Below are 24,615 nucleotides of genomic sequence, written 5' to 3' on the forward strand. Positions count from 1 at the left end.
TATGTTGCCTACATATGGCCGAATTAAGACAACTTTGTTTGTGTAATCGTATTCATGCGTTGTATATTCAAAATGATACGAATGCTTTGTGAATTGACTGTTCTAGGTGCTTAACACAAAACACTATACATTATATAGAATACATTACGAATTATATAAAAATACAGCTGTTTTTTATACAATGTTGCCAGATTTTATTACAGGGGCGTGTAGTAGTACTCTTTGACTATGTTTTCATTTATTTAGCTACTTAAGTGAAATTTACCTTATAAACAACTGAAATACTTTAATGCCATTTAAATTGATTCCGTTTTAAACCATTCAGATGATTAAAATATGAACGAGTTGTACACATTCTTTATTAAAAGTGTAAAAAATTGCTTTTATAAATGATCACGTAACATGTTTTAGAATGAATAACTGCAGCGTTAAGCTCCTCCCACGGTGGTTACGTAATATCTGCTTAGTCTTCGGTTCACGTGCAGCATGTGTAAAGGGAAGCCCCTCTCTGACATCTCGTGCGCTTACTGCAGCTTTGCATTGCTGTCACACCGCCACAGTACATGCAGCGTATAGCATGAAGAGATGCTTCATCATCCACACACGTTGTGTTGAATGTTAGTATTTGGTATGCTCCTATCAGTCCAAGCCTAAAGCCCATGGATCAGTGTGCCATGTGGTTTGCAAGGGCATTTCATCATTGCATTGCCTGTGGCTATTTCCACGAAGAACAGTCAGATTGCTCGCTGCCCGACCGATTGACCATGCATGCCTGAGGGGAATGAACTAGACCACATGGGTTAGGGAATTTAAATGTCGATAGATAAAAGTTGCTGAAGTATGTCTGTGGAATTACATCAGAGCCGGATAGAAAGATCCATATGTTATAAAGAAAAATGATGGAATATTTTTATTTCGAATGATAAAAAAAAGAAACTGGTTTAAGAACTAGATTATTAAAAACTACAGAGATAAATGCCACTTGTCTTGCTGACAGTGTTCACACACATAACTCTTGTCAAGTTTAATGCATAACACCTTGAAGATATATGAGAACCCACCTGGAGCAAGTCAAAACATGTCAGCGATGGTAACAGATGATGTCACTAACACAATATATACACAAAAACAGATGTATGAAATTGTGAGTGAGGTTCACTCTGATGTAATTCTCGTTTCCATTCATTTTTTACTTACAAAATAATTTTGTCTCGAAAACATTAAACATTTCAAATAAAGTTGAAGTGGCAAACTTAACACATCCTACAGATTTGTGAATACAATACTGACATCGCCTCATAAACTCAAAGGCATTTTACACGTAAGTAAATGTAGCCGTCCTTTTAAGGCATGGCATGCTGTTCAAACATGTTTTGTTTTCTTTGACAGCAGCATCCCTCTTGGGATATTTTGGTTATTGATCTAATACTTCATTTTGACAGCTTCACGTACTGACCCCGTATCATCTCAGCCATCTGCCTGAAAGTTCTCAGTAAACTTTTTATTGCAATTTTCAATTCTCTTTTAAGATCATGTTATCAAATCTTTACTCCGTTGTTTTTAGTGACCAGAAACATCATTTTTGTCCAACTAAAGCTCATAGAAATGCAAACTTGGCATGAGCTTTTAAAACAGAGTGTGTATGAGCTGAAAAATGCTTTTGGTGCTGTCAGACACCTGAAGAACATGGATGGATTATGAGCTCTCGCTCTCCAACAGATGAATCATGTTCGTCTTTTCTGAAGAGTAACCTAAACCTCATATGCAGTGTAACTAAATGTGACAGCAGCAGAGTCCATATTATTATTCTATACCACAAGGTTTCATTCATGAAGGAGCAATTGATTGATAAATATGGAAGTTCTGGATGCACCTGTGTCCCTTTTGTATCTCATGTGATCTTTCCATTGAGACATTACATAGATCTCTCATTGCCATGCTGCTTTTTAAATTCATATAGTCTGTAAAAAGGTCAAATGAGTATAATGATGAAGCTTGTCACGAGATCAGAACACGAATGGTATTAATGCTTTTCTTGATTTTGGATAGTCCTCAAATTTGGCAAGATACCACCTGTAAAAGGAAACGGCACAAAAGGTCATTATGAACAACTTTATGGTTGAATCTTGCAACCTATTAAGAACATGCCTGAGTAATATATTACATCATAAAATGAATAATTATATAATATATGTGACCCTGAATCACAAAACCAGTAAAAGTGGCACGGGAACATTTTTATTATGACAAAAATACATTGTATGGGTCAAATTATTGATTTTTCTTTTTTGCCCCAAATCATTAGGATGTTAAGTAAAGATCATGTTCCATGAAGATATTTTGTAAATTTCCTACCTTAAATATATAAAAACTTTATTTTTGTGAGTGGATGGCCTGCCACAAAGCCCCTGATTAACAACTTCAAAGGCAATTTTCTCAATATTTTGATTTTTGCACTCTCAGATTCCTGAGTTTTGCTGGGTTGTATCTCAGCCAGATATTATCCTATTCTAACAACAATATATGAAATCATATTTTTTCAGCTTTCAGATTATGTAAAAATCTCAATTTCAAAAAATGTAATCAGAAGACTGGTTTTGTTGTCCAGGGTCACATCTAAACATCGTGGTCGTATTTGATGTACTGCCTTCATTATACAAAGCTTCAACTAAACCTATTAAAAACCCATATTAAAACATTGTATTTCACAGTTTTAATTTGTATTGCATATAAAAAGATTACAGTCAATACATTTTTCACGTTCTTCTAAATATGATCAAATATTTCCATTCACTGGAGTTGAAAACAAATGTCTCATTTATGGTCTCATTTTTTCATCCTGTAGTCACTTACTTGTGGTGAGCAATAGCTCTGCTGGACAGCACAACAAGAGTGAAGATGGCAAAAGCAGCGCTGTGGATCGAGTGAGCAGCTAGAGCAAATCCAGCCCATTCTACAATCTCACCCAAGAAGTTTGCGCCCGACACATAATTAAACATGCCTCCTGTAAAAATGCAATGATTGAAGTACCACTTCAAGAATACATCAGTAAACGTATCTATCTACCCGTAAAATTTTATAATACACTATCATATATAATATAATAAAAACTTATACCACACATAGACACTTCTTGTCTTTTGTAAATTTAGAGCCTGACAGTCGCAGCCCTTATTTACTGCAATTATGTGAAAAGTGTACAAAAAGTTTTTCAAAAGTTCAAGATTTCCATTCCTCTGAACAAAAAGTCATACAGGTTTGCAAGAAATATGAATGAGTAAAGTGCACACTTTTGTGACCCAAACTTAACTACCGGTACACATTCGTCAAGAATAGATTCCCTGTAGATTATTTCTGACAACAGGCAAAACAGAAATAACAAGTAAATGACATTAGCTAGCAAGTTAAAAGTATGTCTAGCCAGTATTATTTTGGGTTACCAGCAGAACAACCATTACTTGGCTTAACTTAAATGTGCAAAAGATACACAGCCCATTGTGTTCATTCCAAAAATTATATCCAAAAAAAGATTAAATTAAATTATTCTACACTGAAATTCAAAAATAAATTAATATTATTATTATTAATTAAATAAAATGAAATAGTTGTATTATTAGCCTCTAGCCAGATCGATCATCACACTGAGCGGATGTTAGCTCCGGGTCAGGCCCGTGCATCCAATGATACCGTCCATATGGAAGTCTACCAAAACACTTTTTCGTTGACACCTGATTTATCGAGCCTTGCTGTCTCATTTTATCTCATTTTTGCAGAGAGTTATGAAATTAACATTTTAATTTAAAAAATTGACAATAAATTCTTGTCGCAGGAGCAAAGGGTACAGAATTGTTGTACATCTTGCATGGATACTGCCTGTCTCTTGGAAAGAAAGATAGAAACTGATGTCACAAACTGTTAGCATCTCTAGGGCAGCATAACCCTAACATGTTGCTGGGGCAATTAGTCATTACCAAAAAGGGCATCTATTTTTAGAGGGAAGCACTCTTCTTAGTGTTGTGTTCAGCTCAATGATACAATGAGAACACAACACCACTGCTATGAGTGATGCTAAAAAAACAATGATTATAAGTTTTTATGGAAATCAACATAGAGACGGCCTGTTGTTGTCTCTGCGGGTAAAATTTTGGTTAAAGAATGTGCATTTTACAGATGCACACCTAATGCAAAAAATAGTGAAGGTGGATAGCTGTTTTCTCACCTGTAGGTATCTTATAGCCCGTCTCTCCAGGCTTACGGAGGTTCCTGAGGATGTGGTCAGAGTGAATGTTAATGATCCATCCCGTGAGCCACAGACAAGACCCTGTCAAACAAAAATCACATTAGAATTTTGTGTGTGATTTCAAAAGCTCAAAACACAACTGATACAATATATATAGGTCTATAAGGAAAATAGGATATGGTGAATGACAGCAAATTTTTGTATAACCACGATAAATCATTAATAGCAAGGAAAGTTTAACCTTTAACCTGCCGTTGCATTTGTAACCACTAACTAAAATAGCCTAAAGTGTTTATAAACCTTAACATTAGGTTCAATCTTGAAATATATGTAAATTAACCTTCTTGACTGTGCGGAAGCACCAACCTGTAATGAAATAGGGACGTGTAACCCAATCTGGTGGGTATTCTGCATAGTGACTCAGGTATCTTGTCTGCAGGTACCCATTATAGATGCAGAAGACAAAGGCTAGAGCAAATGAGATGAAAGGTGTTGATTTTCCTCCTCGAATTAAAAATGGGTAGATGAGGGACCTACAAAAATACACGGTCCAATTAATGGCAGAACATATAAAGCCATACATATATAGACATACATTTGTTTATATACATGTATAACAAATCCTACCTTTGAGTATAATGGCAAAAGTACATCAACAGAAGAAGCTGGTTGGGAAAGTGTGTTATTTTTGCACAAGAGCTTAGAATCAAAGCCAAAGGCAGCAGAAAAGCTGGCAGCTCCTGAATGAACCAGGCGATCGTGGCGTGTACAGGAAATCCATACCTGCTGGATGCATATCTGCCATAGGGCACGTTTACAAAGAGTAAAGCGAGGAAAGTTACGAAAGCCATAAACATCATTAAGTAGGATAGACAATCCAAAATGTACAGCTCTTCATCTTCAGAAGAAAACAGCTTCTTCAGGATAGCGTCCATCGTTGGTGTTTACGACAGAAAAGTCAATGGAAATATTTAATATTGTAAGTGTTACCGTGTAAATGTTACACAAGCTTTACAATGTGACACCCCATGGAAACGAATGAAACGCCCACAATGTGTGGCTCCACCACGTTGGTAGGCGGGCTCTGGGCGGGTCAGGTGCCAAATCGCGCCTTAATTTATGAAATGAAATAAATTAATCAAATTATAAAACGACAGCACACGCGAGCTCAATGTCAAACTTAATTTAAAAGAGATCAAAAAAGTAAATCAAAATATATTTTAATATATTTTGTCATCATCAATAATTCTAATTTGCAGGACTTCGAACAAATCTAAAACGGTTAAGATATTTAAATCGTTTTTGTAATGTCTTGATACATGACATTTTCAAAAACTTGGTGATTTTTTTGCAAACCATATTTTCAGATGTATTTTTAATTCCGTTAAAAAACCATTTTAACAATTAAGGTTAAAATATTCACATAAATGGTATTCAAAAATAGTACTGTATTGTTGCACGTTTCTTCTCTTAAAACGGGAAAAAACACGTTGGATATGAGTCGGGCAATAAAGAGGACACCCAAGGGTCTTTCCGCTGAAGCGTGCGCCTCTGACTGCGTGCGCTTGTTTAGGTTGCGTCAGGAAAACGTGAGTTCAGCAGGAGCAATAGAAGAGTGCAGTTTATGATACAGTTAGTCAAGACGCATCGCAGGTTTATATCCAGAGTTATATGCATCTCTAACATGGGCAGAAGAAACAGAAACAGACAAAGACCTCAACAAAACAGAGACGACAGACCAGGAGGGAAGAGGAGCAGAGATGATGCCGTGAGTTTCCCATCTCCTTCAGCGTCTATATTTCTGACCAACACCACACTTTAATTTTATGGATTTAACTTTTATGGAAGTTAACATGAGCTGTTGAATATATTTATCATATAGTGGCATCAAAATGACTGCTGTCAAGGATGTGTTGCAGTATTAACGCATTGTAAATGGCGTGGAAGTATGTTGCATAGAGAGAATGTTTTGTGATGTACTCGCCTGTGCTGTTTTGGCAGGGTTGGGGATCTGGGTACTCTGAAATCGTCAAGGAGAACAAACTCTTTGAGCATTATTACACAGAGCTGAAGATCGTCCCAGAGGGAGAGTTTGAGAAGTTCATGGACTCCATGAGGGAGCCACTGCCAGCTACCATTCGCATCACAGGATACAAAAGGTATCTTAATCTTCAATGGAGATCCAGGTTCTCATGTTATATAACAAGCAGCAATTTGTCACTCACATTGAGGCTGTAGTGAATAAGGGAGTTAAACTTCTGCTCTCAGGATTTGTTCATCGTATGTCTAGATGCATAAGAGGTACTAGGCGATGTATAAACATTCACTAATACTTTATGATGTTTGTAGAAAATAAAATGTTTAAATTAGGGATCCACCTATACCACTTTTTTTAAGGAAGAGTACGAGTAAAGATATGTTTTTCTGGTACTCGCCGATACAGATGCCGGGACCTTTCACAACACAGTGAGACTTATAAAATGGAACAACTTCATAAATACTAACAACTCCACCAATATTGTTGACTACTATCATAGGTTGTACAGACAAAAAATCTTAAACATCCTTTTTAAATGATCGTTTCCTCATAACAGCCACGCCAAAGAAATCCTTCATACTCTTAAAGAAAAATACTTCAAAGAGGTGCAGGACCTGGAGGTGGATGGCCAGAAGATTGAAGCCCCACAGCCTTTAAGCTGGTAAATTGGATGAGCTTTAATTTTGTCACTCTATTACATAGATAAATGAAATGGTATTAAATGCAAGTTGACTTTGTACTATTACAGGTACCCTGATGAATTGGCCTGGCACACAAATTTAAGCAGAAAGATCCTCCGCAAATCTCCACTTCTAGAGAAGTTCCACCAGTTCTTGGTCAGCGAAACTGAATCGGTAAATAAAGAATTTTTATTAAAAGTCAATCTCCTCCGTCTCAGAGGGTTCTGTATTTCAATGCCTTTTGTTTTCAATAAATGCTAAGTTTTGTTCAATCTTCACCATCAGGGTAACATTAGCAGACAGGAAGCTGTCAGTATGCTTCCGCCTCTCCTGCTGAAAATCGAGCCTCATCATAAGGTGCGTGATCTTCAGCATCATGCGTTTCTTTGTCTGATCTCTTGTGTTAAACTAACTTACTCTAATCAGTTTATTAGTTCATTATAATGGTGTAGGTTCTCTCTACCTCTCGAGAAATGTTTTATTTGCGGGATCTCATCGCTGTCTATGATGCTTGTATGAACAGATTCTGGACTTGTGTGCGGCTCCAGGATCAAAGACAGCTCAACTTATAGAGATGCTTCACTCTGACATGGATGTGCCTTTTCCTGGTACAGCATTTACTCAGTCATTCATAAAAAACCCTGGATTTTGCAAAATGCACTGGTATCTGTGCATCCCTAGCTGTAATCTCATGGTCATCTCTTTTGCATCTACAGAGGGTTTTGTGATTGCCAATGATGTGGATAACAAGCGATGTTACCTGCTGGTCCATCAGGCCAAGAGATTAAACAGTCCTTGCATTATGGTGGTTAACCATGATGCCTCCATCTTTCCACGTCTGCAGTTCGATCGGGACGGCAAGAAGGATGTCCTGTTTTATGACAGGATCCTGTGTGACGTGCCTTGCAGGTTAGATGAAGCTCATCAGTTTGTATGTAGTTATTGTGGGCATTGATTTTTAAATATAGGTACTAGGGCTGGGCAATAAAACGATATTGATATTTATCGACGGTAGAACATTGTCAATATCAATATAAAAAAAAGTTTGATATAGCGCTAGATAATTTCCTTAAAATGTGCGCGACCGTGACGTCCGAAAATCTTAAACAGCCTATAATATGTTTTTTTACATGAGCGTCTTACGATTGACAAGAAAACAACCAATAAGATCTCATTTGCCGAGTTGCGTTAGTCTCAATTTGGTTGCGTCATCGCCATGTTGACATTAGAACACGTGCAAGATCAGTGCCGTGCTTGCCGTCAGCGCGGAAATTGTGAACAAAAAGGGAGATGTCAGCTCGCCAGTGTGACAGTTTATTTATTTATTTCTTCCGACCAACATCAGAAGAACGTACTGTGTAAGCGATGTAAAAAAAAAAAAAAAAAAACGTCCCGGCTAAGCAAGGAAACACAAGCAATTTATTCCACCATCTAATCCGCTGCAACACTTTGGAATATACATCATGTCGCCCATCTACCTCAAGTCAACAAACAACCCACAAGCAGTACACGATGAAGAGGTACTCGGTAACAATGCCATATGACAAATCTTTAAAATGATATAATGACCTAACCCATGCAATAGCGTACTTCATTGCAAAAGAAATGCTGCCGTTCAGCAAAGTGGAGAAGTCAGGCTTTTGTTTACTGTTATAAAGGTTTGTTGGTATTACTTATTACAGATGCTGTTGTTGATCAACCTCAAAGTTTGCCTCGATTGATCCATATTTACATTAAATTAAGTGAACACATTTTGTAACATTTTAAGTTCAAATTAAAGCTTGTTTAAACGTTTATCTTCATATAAGTAGAGTAAGACATAAAGAACATATTTGGTTTAAAAAATTTGTTTAAGTTTTTTTTAATGCTAAAACTAATTTTATTTGCTGTATGCCTTAATAATGTGGGTCAGTTAAAATACAGTGGTCAAACACTTACTGTTCTACTTGTCATTTTTACTTAAAAAAAAAAGGTCAATAATTATCGATATCGAACGATATGAAGAATCATATCGTTGATATATTTTTTTGCCATATCGCCCAGCCCTAATAGGTACACTGTACACTGGGGCGCCCGAAATAAATCGTAATGTATATATTTTTTTCCATGTAAAAATACAATTCCCCAGTTTTTCTTGTAAATTTGTGGGTCTGTTTTTGTAATTTGACGGTTTGACCATATTTTTAAAAATAAGTCGTGAATTTTCTGGGAGCTGTGGCGGCAGAAATAAACCGTAAAACTGTAGTAACGTTTTCCTCACTTTTTCTGTAATTACGTGTTTTCTACAGTGTACTCTGTGAAAACTTTGGTTAGTTGTCGTATATGTCTCTCAGATAAAATGTGACCCTGGACAACAAAACCAGTCATATGGGTAATTTTTTAGAAAATTAGATTTTTACATCATCTGAAAGCTTAATAATTAAGCTTTCTATTGATGTATGAGTTGTTAAGGATAGGACAATATATGGCGGATATACTGCCGTTTATAACTCTGGAATCTAAGGGTGCAAAAAAATCTAAACATTGAGAAAATCACCTTTAAAGTTGTCCATCAGAGGCGCTTAGCAGGCCATCCACATTTTTATATATTTAGGGTAGGAAATTTCCAAAATATCTTTATGGAATATGACCTTTACTTTATATCCTAATGATTTTTGGCATAAAAGAGAAATCTATAATTTTTACCCAAACAATGTGTTTTTGGCTTTTATTAAAAAAAATCCTGTGTTACTTAAGACTGGTTTTGTGATCCAAGGTGCTGCAAAATATTTATTAGAAAGTAATTTATAATTCTTTCATATTCAATAAAAAACATTTATGCATTTGACAGACGCTTTTATCCAAAGCAACCTGCATTGCATTATCCTATACATTTATACAGGTATGTGCAATCCCTTGGAATCCAACCCACAACCTTGCGTTGTTACCGCAATGCTTTTACCACTGAGCTACAGGAAAGCAAAAAAATATTTATTATACAATATATTGTACAATATTAATGTACCATTAGATTGTAAGAAAATTAAAACCGTAGCAGTTTCTTATCTGCTCTTAAGGTAAGAATCTTGTACTCTCAAACATAAAAGCCAGCAGCTTGTTTGTACACAGATGGTGCTGTTGTGACCACAGTGAATACAATGATCCCATTCACAGGCTCGGGTGAGGTTTGTGCTCCATTAGATTCTCCTCCCAGCATGTAACCTCATATAGCAGAGCTTCTCTTTGCCGTCTATACTCGGCCTGAGTAGAATCAGGTGCCAAGCATAACACAGGATCTTCTGTACGGCGTAGAGCAAACGTCTTACACGCACAGTGTGGTCAGGCCGTTTTTGCTGTATAAATATGTCTCCTCGTTGATCAGATGGTTTTAGGTCAACTTTAAGGATGTAATTATGGACTTTTTGCCCACATAGGACCCACGGCTCTGTAACTAAAAGGGTTCGTTTCTGAATAGCAGTTTTATTTGAAGTGAAATGTTCGGCCTTATAAACCAAACACTGATGTAATTGATAAAAAAACGTATGATATCATTACCACAAGAAAGTTTGAAGGTTATACAGCTTGAAATGGTTGTTGCAGTAGTGAGCTGGTTTAGAAATGTCCTGAAAGCGCCAGCCTGAGTTTCTCCGCTGTTTGTTTTGCATCAAAGTACATTTATTCCTTAATTTTCTTAAATTGGCATGACGCACTTCATTGTAATGTCTTTAGCTGTGCAGTTGGATCGTTGAATCAGCGTATACTGTACACAGCGGGTTTGCCAGTACGACTCGCACACGAATGACTCATTTGAACCGATTAATTTAAACTATTTATCTTTTCAGTCACTAGCGAATTTAAGAGATCATTGAATCATTCAAAGTGAAGCACAGAGAATGCAAGATTTCTGAATGAACTTTGCTCAATTAGAAAGACTGGTTAATTGTTGCTGTTGTGGGCAGAAAAGTTAGTTGAAGATGATAAGAAAAGCTTTATTTGATTAAAAAATCATCTCTGTTTGGATAAATAAAAGTAATGTTATACAACTTAAGAATTGTCATTTTTATCTAATTTTATTAGAACTTTTAAAGTCAAAATCAAAGCCACTTAAAGGTACGGTAGGCCTGTGTGTGTGTGTGTGTGTGTGCGCAAGATCAGGATGGCACCACCTCTGCCTCCTTTTGAGCCAGGAAAAACCCTGTACAGTAAACACGTAAAGAGATCTGACTGTAAATAAAGCGCATTGTCACATATTTCTCAACTTGGGCAGCTCATTAAAGCTCTTAAAAATGTAAAAAATCATAACAATGTATGCATGGCATGCTCTGGTGGAACTAGGCGCTCATAAGGCGGAGTCTTTGAGCGGTTATGGGCAGGCGTAAATCAATGTGACATAAGATTGTTATGGGATCCCCAAAAGCCAGTTTTGTGTCACAGTTGTGGTTTAAAGGAGATTACAAAAAGAAGAATTGATGGATTTTTATAATTACAGGGTGAATCTGCACACATGCTGCCGACTCAATTTCTGGTAGATAAACATTTAAAATTGTATTTTTCTGGGATTGCAGCCCTTAAATATAATGAAACAATGTTAAATGTTCCCAAAAAGCTGTATGAACATAAAGAGGTCTGTGTCCCCATTACTGCTTAAGTGAACCAAAAATGATCCAAGTCCTCTTTCAGGGACAGAGAGAATTTGAACTTAAAAAGAACTCAGTCCTTTTTCCATTTGGTCCACCTCTTGGTCCACTTCAAGTGTGAATAATTAAAAAAACATTAAGTTGAATTTTTTGGCTTGAATGCACAATTTTTTTGTGAATTTGTGTAATATAAATATAAAATTTAATATTATTCATATGATTTTCATGGGGGACTTGTAAGAAATCTTAAGGTCTAAGATTTCAAGATACCATATAGATGGTTGCATCGTACGCTTGGGCGGAAGATAATTTCCGGTCTGTTATTTTATCGATCTTTATCTTATATATTAATATTCTATTGTATAATAATTGCATTAAATAAACTGTCAAAAGAAAATGTATGGGGCTGTGACATCTAGCGGTTGAGCTTAGTATTGCAGTCTAGATTCTAATTAGAGAGGAAAGAATATACAAAGTAATGGTTCTTATCGGTTTCTTTTGCTTGTTATCAGAAGTAATTTAAAGGCACATGCATGCGCAGTGATGTTTGTTTATGTTGTTGTTTTGAAACCATCTATAGGGTCTTGACTTTCAAAGAAACAAGTGGCATATCAGTATCTGCCAAAAAACGTCTATAATTAATAGGCTGCGTTATTCCCTAAAGTGACATGGAACGATATTAAATGATTAAAATGAAATGAACAGCAGGCATCATGAAAGTCTTTTATCTCCGCAGTGGTGACGGAACCATGAGGAAAAACATTGATGTGTGGAAAAAATGGACAACCGCCAACAGCCTGCAGCTCCATGGGTAAGATAAGTACAGTTTACGGAGTCTGTTATTCACAATTGTATGTTAGTTTGACATTTACATTTGACAGATGCTTTTATCCAAAGCGACTTACATTGCATTATCCTATACATTTATACATAGGTATCCCCTGGGATCAAATCCACAACCTTGCGTTTTTTTTTTTGAGGTCTTGGCGTGATCTGCGCGTCTTGATTTCTTTTGTTGTCTGACAGGCTGCAGTTAAGGATCGCAGTGCGTGGAGTTGAACAGCTGGCAGTGGGGGGCAGGATGGTGTACTCCACCTGCTCTCTAAACCCAGTGGAGGATGAAGCTGTCATTGCTGCCCTGCTGGAGAAGAGTGAAGGTACGTCCAAATACAGGGATGTGACAGAAGCCTATCAAAAATGCACCTGGTGCCTTAAATAAAGCTATATTGGCATATTTTTGGTATTTAAGTGATTTTTTTTTTTTTGCCTCTCTATCCCTTTACTTTGTCTTTCTGTTTCCTTTAATTTCCTTATTTCTCTCAATCAGGTGCTTTAGAGTTGGCAGATGCCTCTGGAGATCTCCCAGGCCTCAAATATATGCCTGGGATTACATCTTGGAAAGTAATAAACCATTATCCCATATTTTTGACATGATAATCTTTTTACAGTTGATGCTTTTGAATAATAGGTGTTATAGGTGGTGGTAGGTAGACAAAAAATGTATATATACTGGCATATAGACGGTTTCATTTTAACAACATAAACAAACGTTACTGCGCATGCACACTTTTGTGACCCCAATTGAACATCGGGACACATTCACAAACATTAGAGTGCCTGTAGATGATTTCTCATAACAATCAAATAAAAACCGATAAGAATCGCTACTTGGCTAAACTTGTCTCCAATATTTTGAATTTAGACTGCCATATTAAGCTCAACCACAAGATGTCAACATACCACCGAACTACAGGACCCATTCAACAAATTGTTTATTTAATAAAATAAGCATACAACAAAGTTCAACAAGTCGTTTATTTAACACAATTATTATAAAGAAAAATAACAATACAAATTAAATGATTAATATATATATAGTTATTTATTTATATAGACACTAACCAAACACAAAACGGAAGTTAACTGAGGGTAAGGTCGGCGCGAGTCCGATAAACGTTCTATTTAAAACAGCATCTTGAATTCCTAATTTTTCAAGAAATCTATATATTTTGCAGGGGGTTTATATACTTGGTCCCTGTCTGTTTAAGCTTTACCTCCAACGAAAGTTAAAGACGCATTGTGATGGTTTCACTTTTCTCCAAGCAAAAATTATTATTGTACCACATCATTAATGTGGTTAGGATTTGAGTAAAATATTGTGTTATGTAACAAATTATTTAATTTTGTACTACTTAACATGGACTATTAGTATGCTAATTTCTGACCCTCCAAAATTGATGAGGGCTTGAATATTTTGGTTTTCCTGTGCAAATATAAAGCCATAACAAATGGTTGTGAGCATATGGTTGAGGTTCTTTTTTCCCTGTGCTTGGTGTCCATCGTCGCTGCCTTAAATATACAATAGACCACAGAAATAGTTGTATTTGTGACATTAGAATGAATTATAAGTATAATACGTTTTTCAGTGCTGTTAGAATATGTTTGTCTTTTTTCCCAAAGCTGATGACCAAAGAGGGTCAGTGGTACTCGGACTGGTCGGAGGTCCCAACACGTCGACACACTCAGATCAGACCCACCATGTTTCCCCCCACGGATTCAGAGAAGTTGGCGAATATGAAGCTAGAAAGATGGTAAGTTGCCCTGTTGCAATTTAACAAATAAAATTGCGTTTTGAAACCCACGTGTCGCACATGACTTTAGAGAACCAGCATCATACAGTCTTTATCCAGAGGTTGTGCTATACTTTTTAATTGTCCGTCATTTTGATCCATAGGCTCATGAAAAATCTGTCATAAGCTATTATTACCCTATTATTATGCCCTTATTGTAATCTATCAAAATGATGGACGGCCTTCAGATTTTTCCGTCACTGGCAAAAAACAAATTCGGTCAACGCGACCTCTGTCTTTACCTCCAGCTGTCTAACAGCACTCCAGTGAGGATTGACATCACTGTTTTAGAGCCGTTGTAAGTTTTACCAGAACTATCCACCAGATGGCAGTATACCACTGTCGTACAGTTTTTGTCGATTCCTGAATGCTCTGGGTGCCCAGTTGACAGTAGACTTCATAAGTCATGACGCTGTCATGATTCCTTTTTGTATGTGTCTGTGTTTTCAGTTTGAGAATTCTGCCCCATCACCAGAACACTGGTGGCTTCTTTCTAGCCGTGCTGGTGAAGAAGGCTTCCATGCCCTGGAACCGCCGTTTTCCTAAGGTATCGGACAGTTGTCCGCTCAATAGTTCAACTCGTATCATCACACATGCGTTCATGTACTTCCATATTTGTTTCATACAACGTCTGTGGAGCACAAAAGGATTGTATGGACTGCTTTTATGGTGCCTATTTGTCTGTTTTTGTCTATTTCATTGTCCCTTTCCTTCCATTCCACACTAAACATCTGCTTTTGTGGCTCATGGGGAAACATAATAGTTTGAACAAATGACCGAATGTTATTTGTGGGTGAACCGGTTTCCTTTTTAAGCATAGCATAGGTTAGATTTAAGGGTTTTGGAAATCGAGCTTTAGAATTCTGTACAAGGAAATGGGAACAAAGCAGACATACTGTCTTTACAAAATGTTTACAATAAACAATTGTTATTCTTATGAATTAAATGGGTTATTGCCTTTCAATTAGGAAGCTAACATTTGGACATCACAATACCATTGTGTCTTTCTCTCTCTAGCTTCATAATAAGGATGCAAACTCCTCCAGTGAGGTGACGCACGCAGAAGATACGCACGCAGAAGATACGCACGCAGAGGAGACGCCCACTGAGGAGACCACTGCTGAGGTCACCCCTGAACACGACACTCCCACTGACATCCCTGTCGAAGCGGTGAGCGAGACTCCTGCAGAGGGCAACCCATCTGTCCCAGATGACCCTGACCTCCCAGAGGCCAAGAAAGATAATGTTTGTAGGTGAGTGACCTCAATCAGGTGTGTGTGTGTACATGTACACGTGCATGCTGGTGGTCCTGTGGTAAACCCACAGTGTTGGCACAAAGATGGTATTATGAGTACTTGTTTTGAACTTATGGAGACATTTCTTTGGTCACGAGGAAGTAAACAGCTTATGAATCAAATTAAATATTGTTTATTTAAAAAATGCAGGAAGGTTTAGTGGACATAATATACAGTTATACACTTTACATAGACATAATGGTTTTTATACTGTTCAAAGTGTGCATGCTTTTGAGTAACACTTGCCCCTCTACTAAGGCACCAATATTGAATTAAAGGAACAAAATGATAACTAAAATTCAATTACACTAAATAATATTGGAAGTCTGTGATCTCATGGGAGCTTGAGTATGGGGACATGACTATTTGAAAACCAATATACTTGGGTTGCTTCTGTTTATTAAAGGACTACTTACTTTCTCAGTGAAAAAAACCATTGTGTCATTCCAAACCTGCATGACTTTCTAACACAAAAGATATTTTGAAGAATGTTGACAACCAAGCAACATTCTTTTCTTATTTACCTCAATTGTGTAGAAACAAAACCACTGAGACATTTTTCTAAATATCTTCTTTTGTGTTCCACAGAAGAAAGGGTCCCTAAGAAAAATATATTTTACTATGCAAATTTTTTTGTGTTCACATATTAATGCGCAGTGATGTATTTCAATTCCAAGTGAAATTAAAAATGACTGCCTATTTTTTTCATGAAATATTGCAGCATTTATTGTATATAGTTTATCAATATGGGTTATTCTCTTTTTAAAATTCTTGTGCCCTCATAATCTTTAGTTAAACCCTCAAAGTGCACTTCCTTCCTGTAATGACTATTCGTCTTATGTGACATGTTAGATGGCTTGGGCGGAGCATCTTTTAACTCCTCCCCTTCAACTGATAGTCTGCTGCCAGTTCCATTTCAAAATGCAACTTCCGGCTCACACGAACTTTAAGTGTGTGTTATAGGTTCTTCAATCTAGCCGTTGAAGAACAGAGTTACGACCAGACTATAAAATATTGACGTAGTGCTCCGCTCGTGGTGTCACCTGTAGGTTTCTGAGGAGCTGTTTTGAAGCTTAAAGTGGGTGGAGCAGGCCATCGCCAATTTAGCGCGTCAATCCCGGATAATTGAAAATGGGCAAAGAGGCGGGCTGTGGTTGGAGCTGAGGCGCCTGGTTTGCTAAAACCACTTGTCACTCAAGTGGCGATGCACCTAATTTGCATAATTTTAATGCTCAATACAAGTTAAGGGGGTGAGTTAAAAAAAGTTCACCCTCCTCACAGTTGAGAATTAAGGGTAAAATGTTCTATATATACCAAAATATTTTTTTGAACTAGGCTATAAAATAACGATGCTGTTAATTTGCCCATTTTAACATGGGGCTCAATGAGATTCTGCTCTTTTGGAGCCAGTCTCTAGCGGCCTGTCGATAAATTGCAGTATAAGTCACTCCCGTGTTGGTGTGGTTACGACACTCCCATAGACATCCGTTAAAAGAACAGAATGCAGGAGTAACTCGTGTCATGGAGGGACCAATAGTTCCAAACACTGCACTGAAGCCCATTCATTTCAATGTATCCCAAACGCATTTGCTGTACAGTTGTTGAAATAATCCCATGTTTACACATTTGAACAAGTTTGCGGACATATCATATATTCAGAGATCTTATATTTATAGATCTTATATTAATTTTACTCCCAAGACAACATGCTGCTATAAATGTAGTCAATGTAGTATTCAGTGTAGACAATATGCTTATAAATTAAGCATATTGCTGTTGTATAAACCTGCTAAAATCCATTTAAATAGGTTGAAAGCACGGATTTGTTTGAAACTATTGAGCGCTCCGTGAACCACGTGACCACGCTGCGGCGATATCGAAGTGTGTCGCAACTCTGTTTTTCAACGGCTCTGGTGTGTAGCATTTCAGTTCAACTAGTCAACTCATTCCCTATTGACATGAAGAGTTCTGTGTTCCAGCCCTCCTCCGCCAAAGAAGATGAAAGTCTTTGGCTTCAAAGAGGATCCTTTCGTATTCCTGACAGAGGACGACCCTATTTTCTCTCCCATCCAGTGAGTACATCTCCTTTATTTAACAAAGCCAATGCTACTAAATACAAACACTGTTCTTTCAATCACGCTTGTGGGTTTTTATGTAGCATTATCCCATCTTATTCTGACTATACCTCTGTTCATATAAAGGCCCTTCCCACAAAGCAGGGCGTGTAGCAGACTTTTATGTACAATAAGAACATTCATCTCAATATATATAGCCGAAGCCACCAATCACATGAATGGACTGTGATCGTGATCATTAGGTGGTTTGTGGCTCCTTTTGTCTGTGATGAATGTTGTTTATTTATTTCCTGCCACAGATGCCACCGTGTTGGCAAACCGCCACTTTGACTTGGACAGTTGGAGACGCCGCCTCTGCGATAGCACCATATGTCGCCGTGTGTTTGCCGTACTTTTTTCTTTTGTCTAACCATCATTCATTTTCCTTTTCCAGGACTTTCTACAACCTTTCCCCTGATTTCCCCAAACTCAATGTGCTGACTCGAACCCGTGAAGGAAAGAAGAGGAACCTGTACATGGTGTCCAAAGAGCTGCGCAATGTTCTGCTCCATAACAGCGAGAGAATGAAGGCAAGCACGCACACTCACACACAGTCAATCTGAAGACCCTTCATCAGCTCCAGCAGTGATTGAGCGTGGCGTTCAGGCAGATGGGGACAGTAGACCCTCTATGATCTCATTTCTATCTGTGCTCCAGTAGCTCCACATTTATCAAGCATGAAACCGCCATCTGCTGCAATGTAAACAGACATCACTGGAGTTGGAAGTGTTCTTTGTCTTTAAGATACTAAATGATGATACTTCATTCAATGAGGGTGTTAATGTGAAGCATAAACTTCAGAATCAGAAATTAAATTGTAAGTCTAAAGGGAAGAAAGTAATGTGCAGGGCCGCTGTCCTGCTGTGTTTGCTCTGCTTAAACATCCCTGATCATAAGAGTCCAAGGTGATAAGGGTCTTCAGGATCAAGATCAGACAGGCATGAACTGAAGTGAACTGGACACCTCGCCTAGGGTCCTTAATGGAAATGGGGGCCAGTGAGAGATGACCTTCTTGAGTTTATTTAAAACGCTTATAGGGTGATCATGGAGCATTAAAATAGAGACCAAAAAACTATATCAAGGGCTCATTTTGTGTCTTGTTACAGGTAATAAACACAGGAGTGAAGGTGTGGTCCAGGAATAATGATGGTGAACATTTTGGCTGTGCATTTAGACTGGCTCAAGAGGTGAGTGTCTGAACCCAAGGTTATTGTTGTTTACTAAAATTAAAACTTTGAAAGCGGTTTTGTTTATTGCAATCAAATGAAATATTGACCTAAAATTATTGCCAGAAAATAAACCAACAAAAATTTAAATGTTGCCTCGGGAATAAACTGAAATGGGGTTAAAGCACAAAAATTATAATGATAAACTAAACTAAAATTAGTTTACTAAAATTTAACTTCCAAACCGTTTTTGTTTATTGCAATCAAATAAAAGGGTGAAGGAATTATTGGGGAATAAACTGAAATAAGTTTAAAGCACTGAAATTTAAATATTAAACAAAATTCTGATTAATGAATCTCTTAAAACAAAATAAATTACAAAAGCATATAATAAAGTTGCAATATAATTAACTAAAATTAACATAAAAGCTAAAAATGAAAGCTAATTTAAAATAATAAAAAAAATAATGTAATTCAAAACTATAATAACTCTGCTTGAACCAAGACCATTTCATTCAAATGAACTCTTTATATGGCATTTTTCAAAGCAGCGTACATACATTGAGTAAAAATATGTTTTTTCTTTATATTAACACCTGTCATACAAGAAAAGTAGGCTTATAAGGAGAGAATACGACAGTTTTCTGCGCTAGCTGCAATTCTCGAAGTGACATAGAAAGCTTGCTGCTGAGTATTTTAAGTCCCGTTTACCCATTCCACAGACAAATTTTAGCTGTTGAGATTTTCGAGTTTCTTCGTGTTTTGTCTTTGACTCTGTGATTGTGTCATGTAGTTTGCCATCACCTTTGATATATGCTTAGTTTTTCATCTTAACACTCCTGTACAGCGCTTCCACCCTTGTTGTTGAAATGTCCATTAATATTAAAATGTATTTCTTCTTAGACAATGGAATTTGCCCGTCATTTAGAACGGCCAACACCAGGGTCTCTACATTGTTGTTGTTGTATCTTTCAAAACTAGGTTCGGAAGGCTGAAGTAATCAAGTAAACTCAATATACCATTAATAATATCTTCATACCTTTGTTGAAATGAAAGTTCCCTTGAGTGCACAGTATATTGACTTTAATCTACACAGACATATCTGAGAGTTTGTGTGTTGGGATTGTTTATGTTGGCGTGTGAAAGAGAGTCTGTTTTAACTCTGGGGTGATCTTCTTTGTCCAGGGTGTTTACACCCTCTGCCCCTACATCAGAGCCAGGATAGTCAACATCAGCGTGGAGGATGTGAAGATTCTCCTCACCGAGGAGAACCCCTTTCTCCACAAGCTGGGTGATGATGCTCACAACAATGCCAAGAAACTTGGTCAGTATCTTCCAAGTGACTGAATTCTAACGTATTTTCATTCGGTACACAAATGATGTCTGACTTTACAATGTCATAGTGGTTAAACAGCACCAATCTGCAGGGCTACAATTTGCACGCTTATTGGCCTTTTATACACTTCAGCATCATTGAATCAACTCTCTGAAATATGTTGTTGTTCTGTTTTTCTCCAGAAATGGGCAGCATTGTTTTAAGATATCTGCCAGATCCACAGTAAGTGCTCATCTTCTTAATGACTTGTATTACAAACCTCACGCTTCAGGACTGGACATATATTCTGTGCTTGTGTTTTATGAAGGGTGTGAGCTCAACACAACGTTGCTCGATTTAAAATCCTAGGCACCTGCACTGTCTACATAGCCCACTATACTTCAAAGTATAGCATCCTAACTAAAATGGAGCCTTTTAAGTGACTCTGCAACTCTGTGCATCATGCAAACTATTGTGAAATGCACAAGAGACTGAAGTCAGAGGATTAACTTCCAAAAGTTTAGAATGATTGACAGAATTTGTGTATTTATCCAATTTGAGAATTTAGGTTAAGTTAAATGAGCGGTACTGTCAAATTCTTTCATTGACACCATGTCATGACCTCCTTTCTTCGGTTTCAACATTATGTGTCTTATAAGGGATGTATGCTTAATATAAAACTGTTTAACTAAAGATAGGAAGCCATAAATGCGGGATGGCATGATGGCAAACCAGTCAGAATGTTATTTTTTTGTGAAGTATTGATGTTAGCATGTTGCTAAGCTAACAATAATTTTCATGTTTTGAAAACGCACAGGAAACTAATATTTGGGAATGTATTCGTGAGATATGATTACAATTTTCACTCATTGAACCATTTCTAAAACCTTTTGTAAAGTGAGCTTGCCTAATGGTGGATTCACATGGTACGTGGCCTTTAAGCGGCGGCTCGCGTTTTGCCGCTTACCGCATGTTTCCCTTTGAAAATGAACTAGACGAACCATAAATCCACCAAAATGAACTGAATCCACCATAAATACGTGTCAAAGGTTAAAAGTTTCCCTGTAGTCAATTTGGTCACTTAAAACTCATCTTTGACCGAAGAAATACACATTTAAATTCACATTTTTGAAGATGAGCAAACAATGAAAAAATACATCTTGCAGATTTTAATGTAGACATCAAATAGACGTCTCCCAGATGTATGCGTGCTATCAGGAGCTCGCAATAAAGCACATTAATGTGACACCTGTGATGACATTAAAAACTTGATTTTACACCACAGGATGACCATTAATAGGATCGCTGTGTGAATTTTGTCAAAACTTTAATCTTTCTAGACAGGCAGTTTATGGTGATTTCTAGCAGTTTTGTATGTTTTATATCCAGCATCACTGGCAGGGAGGAGAGCAGAAGTTGTGTTGTACGTACACAGAAGTCTCGGTGATGGCACTCCTGCCATTCATCAGCCAGTCAGGAGACAAATGAATGGAGATTGAGTGCTTTGTAGTCATTACGCCCCTTGTCTCATAATTAAAGGGCTCGAACTGATTCACCCGGCTTCCTCTTCACAGATAAACAGCTCTTCATTGTCTCTCTCACCAGAAAGCTCATTGTTCGGCTCGACAGATAGTCATGTTTCACGTTTATGGCCCTTACTGTATAGAAAACTAGTCGATCTGAAGTGTGTTCTCGTAATCTCTCATTCTCCGTCACACACTAACACGCCCAACATTTCAACCGGTAAACCTCATTGGGATTTGTGTACATGTTTGTGGTGGTGCCAGATGTTCACTGTTAAGTAGGTTGTTTGTCTTGTCTGTTCTTTCTTTGGCCTTTAGACCTAGCGCAAACTACAACAAAGAAACTTTTCAGGCTTTCATGTTTTCAGTCTGCAACAAAAGCTCTTGATTGTAACCACCAGCAGTTTTACAATCATGACCTCAGCAATGACTGGATGCAAAACCCAGCTGGCTGTATTATTGCGTATTTGGTTCTGCACCAAATTGGTCTAAAAAGTGACCAAGCCCTTCCATGTTTGTTTGAACTGTTGTTCAAAACCAACTTTCACGTGGTTGTGAGTTTGCGTGACGACAGATTTTCAGGGTTTTTGGATGAATGACCAGTATGTTGACCAATTTTACTATGTCAGGCCGATCAAGACATAAGAAAAGGCGTTTTGAAAGTGCCATGTTGTTCACCCTTTTTGGGAGAATAACTCTGTAAAGGTTTATGGTTGTTTAGATGAATGTATATAAGGCAGAAAACCATTTTGTAAGGTGTGCTTGCGGTACTAATTTCAAGAAATGCTTTGATCTTATATCTCAATACAGACATGCTGTTAGCATTTGACTCTCTATCGCCTCTATGTTTGAAACATAAAATTGAGAAACGATTTAGAAACGTTTTCTATTTTTGCGTCGTTGTGGCTGACAGCCCCGCCCACACAGCGATCTTAAACGTCAAACATGGGCACTTTGACTACCATTGTCTTTTCCTGCTATGGAAGTCTATGCTGGCCAAAAACTGTTTGGTGACAATCATTCGTCCAAATATCTTTCTCTGTGTTCAACCAAATAAATACATTTTTACACCGGGTTCCCACGGGTCATGGAATTTCTGGAATATCATGGGATTTTAAAAGGTCTATTGCAGACATTGAAAGTCATGAAATATCAGTGAAATTCCTTTTATCGAAATGTTATTTATCTATACTGTATTTTTTATCGTGTTTTTACACCTTTTTCAATATTGTTATGGTTATCTTCGGTGCAATTTTATTCCCTTCCTGCTTGTCACCTTGGAATCGCTTAAGTCAAATTTATGCAGTAACCTGTAGCTCTTAACTAAGGCAAAATGCCAGGAAAATGTACATTTCAAATTTTTTTGCTAAAAAACGACCACTTCGAAACGACCACTTTAAAAGAAAGTTTCATTCATTAGAAGCCATGGAAATTCTACTTTCGTCAGTGAAAGTAAGGGAAAAGTCAGGGAATTTGACATTTGGCTTAGAGTGGGAACCCTGTTACAGATTTGGAATAACTAGTGAGTGAGTAATTTGTGACAGAATTTTCATTTTGGGTGAACTATCCCTGATACGATGATTGAGATAGTTCATGTATTGACTCCAGTGGTACAACCTTAATTTTCTGATGCGACAAGAACACTTTTTGTGTCTAAAAATAATGACTTTATTCAACAACTTCTCTTGTGTGTCAGTTTCCGACGCTCGTTCACGAGAGCACCATGACGCATACCTGTGGTGCTTGCGTAGAGTGGTACTTGATAGTGAGTAACTAATGATAAAAATCTAAGTGTTTTCATGATCTAACCCTTTAACATATTTTCATCAGTGTTATTGATGTGTTGCAGTAACAAGCACCGTCTAAATTAAGCCTAGGAAGTGATCCTGTGAATATAAAATCGGTTTCTTTTCTCATTAATAGCCCCCATAACACACTCGCACACAATGACGCATGCATAGTTGTTCATGGTTTTGTCACGCTGAATGACAGGAACCAACAGGAGCTCTGATGCCACCGCAATTAGCAGCGCATGGCACAGCGGTGTCATTCTCCACCATTGGCAGCGTGCTGCAGTATCCTCACACGAAAACATGACAGGATTGTTCCAGCACCATCAGACAGTCTGATTATCTTTCTTACTCACTCGCCATCCGTATGATCAAAGTCATTCTTAAAGTACCCCATCCACCTCCATCACACTTTTTGTATTAGAGCTTTTCTTCTCATTTTCTCTCTTTCTTCCCTTGTCATTTATTCTTTCGACCATTTCCTTCTTGTCTTCTAATTTTCTCCCTTCCCCATCTCTTCAGGAACCCGGATGCGCCCCAGTGCGCCATAGATCTGTGCGGATGGAGAGGAAAAGCATCAATCAGGGCTTTCGTGTCACGTAACGAACGGCTTCATTACCTCCGCATGGTGGGCATGGAGGTATTCCGTGACAAACAGGGGAGTAGGAACGACGATACGACAGAAGCCCAGGAAGGGAACGCTGAAGATTCTGAGGTTCAGGGTGAAGAAGAGGGAAGTGTTATAGAGCAGAAAGATACAGAAGCTGAGCTTAACTCTTCAGAAACCAACCCTAATGAAACCAAAACTGCTGAAAGCACTTGAAATGGGACTGAGTTAGACGTATTGACCTGGGTGGAGCACACATGAAAAATGGCTTTTACAGTGGCCCTTGAGTACCAGGAACGTTCGCCTCTGAAGTACTGTCAGAAGAAATAAAAATGGCTTATTTTATGAATGTTTTTTTCGTTGTTTTTTTTATGATTAAAACATATGCTGTTTGACATGTTTTTATATTTTTATCTCTGTTCATATTGAGAAGCCGTAACAAATTTATAGGAGGCCTATTCAAATAAGTTCTGTTCTTAGTTCCTTGAGTAAGCCATGTGTACAGTGGAGGCTTCCCACTAATGCATTGCATTCTTGAACACTTTTACACAATGTAATTGTTGCAAAACTTGTAATAAAACCACATTTGTTTATCTCCTAA

General features: G+C 37.6%; 2 protein-coding genes across 2 annotated transcripts; one reads left to right on the forward strand and one right to left on the reverse strand.

Moving 5' to 3' along the window:
• Positions 1-521: 521 nt before the first annotated feature.
• On the reverse strand, positions 522-5,175 carry srd5a1 (steroid-5-alpha-reductase, alpha polypeptide 1 (3-oxo-5 alpha-steroid delta 4-dehydrogenase alpha 1)). The gene is made up of 5 exons (XM_056741563.1): positions 4,868-5,175; positions 4,607-4,773; positions 4,220-4,321; positions 2,854-3,004; positions 522-2,073 (listed from the first exon to the last, which is right to left on the reverse strand). Exons 1-5 carry the CDS (start codon positions 5,173-5,175, stop codon positions 2,007-2,009), a joined length of 795 nt encoding a protein of 264 aa, XP_056597541.1. The 3' UTR covers positions 522-2,006.
• A 25-nt stretch (positions 5,176-5,200) lies between these two features.
• On the forward strand, positions 5,201-24,615 carry nsun2 (NOP2/Sun RNA methyltransferase 2). Its single transcript, XM_056741562.1, has 20 exons — positions 5,201-5,219; positions 5,814-6,008; positions 6,242-6,399; positions 6,835-6,939; positions 7,027-7,132; positions 7,244-7,315; positions 7,482-7,566; positions 7,675-7,867; positions 12,311-12,385; positions 12,601-12,731; positions 12,902-12,975; positions 14,035-14,165; positions 14,655-14,751; positions 15,222-15,457; positions 17,479-17,571; positions 18,008-18,143; positions 18,720-18,800; positions 19,965-20,103; positions 20,298-20,337; positions 23,930-24,615. The coding sequence occupies exons 1-20, from the start codon at positions 5,202-5,204 to the stop codon at positions 24,228-24,230; spliced, it is 2,466 nt and encodes an 821-aa protein (XP_056597540.1). The 5' UTR covers position 5,201; the 3' UTR covers positions 24,231-24,615.

This window comes from Triplophysa dalaica, chromosome 25, assembly GCF_015846415.1.
Source record: "Triplophysa dalaica isolate WHDGS20190420 chromosome 25, ASM1584641v1, whole genome shotgun sequence".
NCBI classification, from domain to species: domain Eukaryota; kingdom Metazoa; phylum Chordata; class Actinopteri; order Cypriniformes; family Nemacheilidae; genus Triplophysa; species Triplophysa dalaica.